A 5,150-nucleotide genomic window follows, 5' to 3' on the forward strand; every position below is an offset into this window, starting at 1 on the left:
ATAAGCTTATTACAGTCTCATTAACTAAGGTAACTTCGGTCATGGATTGACTGAGGAGACTCGGCGAGGCAATCGTCCCCTCTAAAATTTTGACGTTATACGAAAAATTACAAATATTTTTTAAATTTTTAATGAAATTACTTATATTCGCTCCTAACTTATCACAGTTACTTCATGATGACTCGAGCCTTTACTAAAATAGTCAAGCCGGTAACCCGTAGCCAACTTTATTCTGCTGGAAAATAAAATTTTATAGTGATGAAATTAAATTAATTAATTACATCACCACTGTCCAAAAGCTAATATTATCCTATTTAAATACAGCAAAATCCAGACAATAACGAGAAGGAAGATTCATCCATCCCCTCTCAGACAGAGGAGAGAGAGAGAGGACAAGGAGGAGGAGGAGGAGAAGAAGAAGAAGCAGAGAGAGAGAAGGAATGGAAATTGTTGCGTGTCTTTTGGCTCGACGGCGGAGGCTGCTGCGGCTAACTGCTCGAATCACATAACTGCCACCGGGGACCCGACCCGTTTCGCTTCCATTTCAACCCAACTCAACGCTGGTCCTACTCCTTCTTCATCTTCTTCTTAGTCCCGAGCTCCCCCGAAAGAAAGGTTCGGTCTTTTGGAACTAATCTGTTTGATTCTCAGTTGACTGGTTTTCATTTCTCGATTTTCTTTGATGGTTTCGTTTTGATTTTGTCTGCTTATGCTTTTGTTTAATGAGGGGGGAATAATGGTGATGGGTTGGGTTAGGAGAAGAGATCTTTCATCAAATTTGTTTCTATATATGGGTCTGTTCGTTCATGGCGGATGAGTTAATTTTGGTAATGGTTCTAGAAACCTGTGGAGAAGTAGAGAGGAAACAACAAAAGAACAAACAGGAACAAAAAACTGGGTTTTTGTTTGATTCCCAATTGGGTTTTTGCTAATTGGGGTTCTTGCGTGGGATTGGATGAACTGTGGATGTAGGATTTTGAAGGAGCAGAGGAGATGGAAGTCTTGTTGAACTTTCAGTCGGTGGATGAGGTTGTGGGGGAGATCATGAGGATCCACAGATCTCTCCCTGCTCGGCCTTCGATTGACGAGGTCGAGGCCGCTAGGTCCCTGATTCGCAGCGTCGAGAAGGAGGATCAGGTCCGGCTGGACGCCGTTGGGAGGCAGACCAAGGGGGTAGATGTCCCCGAGGAGCTTTTCATGATCCTGCTGGAGATGCAGAGGAACCTTCTTTATTTCCAGAGCAAGGAGCAGAAGCGGGAAGCCGTGAAGCTCCTCGAACTCGAGCATGCCCACGCCCTTTTCGACGAGTACATTCAGCGGGCCTCTGAGTGCCTCTCCTCGGGTTCGGGCTCTCAGAAGACAAGCAGCTACTCCAATGGCTCTGCGCCGAACGCCGCCAGCGGCCCACCAAGGGCTGCTGCTTCCCCTGCTCCCTCCTCTTCAGGGATCTCTGTTGGTGCACCAGGTAAGCCCTCCAAGGGCACTTCTCCGAGCTTGTATTACTCCGAGAGAGAGCCATCAAAGAGTGGCGAATTGTTCACTAGAGACGACAGTTATGTGAAAAAGGCCAAGTCGTCCTTCTACACAGACGGCATTGGGGCGGGCCCCGGTGTTTCGACCATGCCCCAGATACAGGATTCAACTCTAAAGGCTGGAAGCTCTTTAGGTATGCTCTTGTTCAAATTGAAGTCTGCTCCATTAGTTGAGTTTATTCTTACACCATGAGTTAATTCATCAAGAAAAGGTATGTTTACGACTGTGTAGGTCAAGATGGTGATAAATTGAGTTTGATAAAGCTCGCGAGCCTGATCGAAGTATCAGCAAAGAAGGGCACTCAAGAGCTTAACCTCCAGAGCAAGCTAATGGACCAAATTGACTGGCTTCCTGATTCAATCGGGAAATTATCAGGCTTGCTCCGATTAAACCTATCGGAGAATCGGCTGCTTGCTCTCCCTTCAACGATCGGAGGCCTCTCATCCCTAACAAAACTGGACCTGCACGGTAATCGTATAATGGAACTCCCTGAGACCCTTGGAGATCTTCTCAGCCTGGTCTTCCTAGACCTGAGTGGGAACCAATTATCTTCTCTTCCTACAACCTTCGGGAGGCTTATCCGTCTGGAGGAGCTTAACTTATCCTCTAATCAGCTCTCTGTTCTCCCCGACTCAGTAGGATCGCTTGTGAGCCTGAAGATATTGAATATCGAGACGAATGACATTGAGGAACTTCCACACACTATCGGGCAGTGCTCTTCGCTAAGAGAACTCAGGGTAGATTACAACCGACTCAAGGCCCTTCCTGAGGCTGTCGGAAAGATAACAACCCTAGAGGTCCTGTCTGTCCGCTACAACAACATAAGACAGTTGCCTACTACGATGTCCTCTCTCATGAACCTGAAGGAGCTAGATGTGAGCTTCAACGAGCTCGAGTCTGTGCCTGAGAGCTTGGGTTTGGCGACCACACTCGTGAAGTTGAACATAGGGAACAACTTCGCTGATCTCAGGCATCTCCCGAGGTCAATCGGGAATCTCGAGATGCTTGAGGAACTGGACATCAGCAATAACCAAATACGTGCCCTGCCCGACTCGTTCCGGATGTTAACAAGGCTTCGCATCCTACGCATTGAGGAGAACCCCTTAGAGGTTCCGCCAAGACATATTGCAGAGAAGGGTGCGCAGGTAAGATCTACTTTCTTGATCTCAATATATCTTGAAATTAGAAAGTCCTTGAAAATCATGTCTATTTGATTGAAGAAGATCAATATCAGTCGTCTGTTTCCTTTGGTTGAAAAATGGGTAAAATTAGTATTGGATTTCTATTTAGGAAATGAGGATCTTTCAACCAAAGCATAGAAACGGGTAAGAAATAGAAAAATAACTAATCGGAGCCTTTATCTGGAACTATATCATTGTGATCATTTAAGTCTGCGGCCCCGTCACCCATGTGCATGGGCCATATATTTATATCCTGATATGCGATCTGGTTGGTTCGTTCCGACTTCACATGGTAGTGCCGGCAAACTACCGGGGAATTCCTCACTTCCGGGGTTATCGTTCTGAGGCTTTTGTTTGTTTTGGTCCTCTCAGGCGGTTGTGCAGTACATGGCTGAGCTTGTCGAGAACAGAGACAAGCCGCAGCCTGTGAAGCAGAAGAAAGGGTGGTGTCAGATGTGCTTCTTCTCGAGGCCTAATAAACGGAAGCATGGGAGTATGGACTACATCAAAGCCTGACTGGTGCGGATGTATTAAGGTGAGATTTTGAACTTTGGAATCTGCTTGTGCTGTAGTCGATTTTGTGAAGACCATTATCAACAAGTTCGTTTGTTCATTTCACTGCAGATGAATCATCAGCGGATATTGTCCGATGTGTCTAAGAGAGAGATCATTGCAGCGAGCCTAAATCAACGGGTTAATCCAACCATGGAAAGAGCGATCTCACCGCAAAGATTCTGGAGCAGCTTCTTCCGACTCTTGCTCTCGAAACTGTAGATTTTTCGGTACTATCTACCTTCTTCTTCTTCTTCATATTACAGATTCGGTTCAGTTCTTTCTTTTCTTCATTGCATTTGATTCTGTATTCTCCAGTGTTCTCGAACTTAAATTGAGGTGTACAATTTAGTCGGCATAAAGAAATTCACGAAACGAACATGTACTCTGTAAACTCTTGTATCCTATTCAACCCACTTCCCAATTGTTGTATTGAAGTTCTAAAGTATCGAATCCCCTTCTTCGCTCTCTTCGACAAGTTATTGTCGATTTCAACATTCTCTTTTCCGAACAGTGTACTGAGTACGGTTATGGGGGAGAATTGGATACGGGCCTCGATACAGTTGAGATCTACTATGTACATAGACATGATAGCATCAAGTTGCATGGGCGATAAGAAGCTGCTGTCCTCGGATTCTGGTCGAAACAAGGGTGCCGGTGTCGGGTCCCGGCCTGCCATTAAACAAGATAGAGAAATGCATCAATAAGGGCCATTGCTCCAACTGCTGCTGAGTTGTTTTTGGTTGGTTAGTGAGACATCTTTCTCCGGGGCCCATCGTTTCATCCTGATAACAGGCAAAAGTGCAGCAGCTTCTGCAGCTCTTGGGTGTCTGACACCCCAAAAGCAGCCCATAGCTCTGATAACTCCTCATCAGAACTATAGTCCTAAATCTCTTTCTGTTCACTGAAATTAAGGAACAATGAATATGATCTCTGTTATAGCAGACTTTTATTATTGTCTAAATTTTCTAGTTATTAAAAACTTTTTACCGTCCATTCTTCAAATCATACCGTCGACTGGTACTGATCCAGTCCTCCAGCGCTAATCTACCAAACTAGAGTGATTAATGGATAAGTCTGGATTGCTGTTCCCCATGATGGTCCCTTACTCCTTTAGGCACTGACCTCGTCATCAAGCGCTGACCTTCTGATTATTCGGAGGGCTAAGGATCAGTTCAAACACCCACCATATACCGCATGCTGATCTGACAGTTCAGGAGGGATATGAAATCATCTAGAGAAAGGGTCGAAGAACTCATAACTATCAAATAACTATCACGAGTGAAATGCTCAACTTTTTTTCTCCTTTTTTTTTTATTGAGTGATCAGGAAAGTGTAATTTTATTACCCGAAAAGGGCCTTTTTTATTATAATTAAATATAATCTCTTGGATTTTAGCTTATTAACAATGTCATCCCATCAGCATCAGAGACCTCTCGCCCTTTACAGCTCAGCTTAGTCTCTTCCAGGAAGGTCCGGAGAAGGTCTATCTTGTTATTTATAAGCTCATACCAACTCAAAGTTTCGATTATCAAGTCCAGTCCAAATCGGTCGCCGAAATAATAACGTCACTCTTCCGACTATTGACCGAGGTATCGATCTACATATTCACCGATTGATCCAACGGAAACATAATTTCCGTGAATTTTATACATCGGAAGATGTATCGATCTCGTTGGATGGCCCAATTGAAATTCAGGCGGTTGGGGTTACATAAAGGAGGGGTCCTAAGTTGTTAGTTTAACAACTGCAAATTGCATGTGGCGTGGCAAACCTCTGACCAAATATGGGCCGTTTTTAATGAAAGTGATTGAACAGTTTCTTGTCTTCTAATTTATCTTTTTTTTTTTTTGGACCGAGGTATACGCATATAGTGCAGTTGAT

General features: G+C 44.4%; 1 protein-coding gene across 1 annotated transcript; it reads left to right on the forward strand.

Moving 5' to 3' along the window:
* The first annotated feature begins 337 nt into the window (after nucleotides 1-337).
* On the forward strand, nucleotides 338-3,735 carry LOC116211258 (plant intracellular Ras-group-related LRR protein 4). The gene is made up of 5 exons (XM_031545550.1): nucleotides 338-615; nucleotides 973-1,666; nucleotides 1,765-2,678; nucleotides 3,087-3,249; nucleotides 3,339-3,735. Exons 2-4 carry the CDS (start codon nucleotides 994-996, stop codon nucleotides 3,228-3,230), a joined length of 1,731 nt encoding a protein of 576 aa, XP_031401410.1. The 5' UTR covers nucleotides 338-615; nucleotides 973-993; the 3' UTR covers nucleotides 3,231-3,249; nucleotides 3,339-3,735.
* The last annotated feature ends 1,415 nt before the right edge of the window (nucleotides 3,736-5,150 follow it).

Source organism: Punica granatum, chromosome 6, assembly GCF_007655135.1.
Source record: "Punica granatum isolate Tunisia-2019 chromosome 6, ASM765513v2, whole genome shotgun sequence".
NCBI classification, from domain to species: domain Eukaryota; kingdom Viridiplantae; phylum Streptophyta; class Magnoliopsida; order Myrtales; family Lythraceae; genus Punica; species Punica granatum.

Excerpts from the sequence above, each read along its gene's own strand:
- LOC116211258 (XM_031545550.1), top strand. The coding sequence starts at position 994 with ATGGAAGTCTTGTTGAACTTTCAGTCGGTGGATGAGGTTGTGGGGGAG. Across the intron at positions 1,667-1,764 it reads AAAGGCTGGAAGCTCTTTAG|GTCAAGATGGTGATAAATTG; the intron begins GTATGCTCTTGT and ends ACGACTGTGTAG. Across the intron at positions 2,679-3,086 it reads TTGCAGAGAAGGGTGCGCAG|GCGGTTGTGCAGTACATGGC; the intron begins GTAAGATCTACT and ends TGGTCCTCTCAG.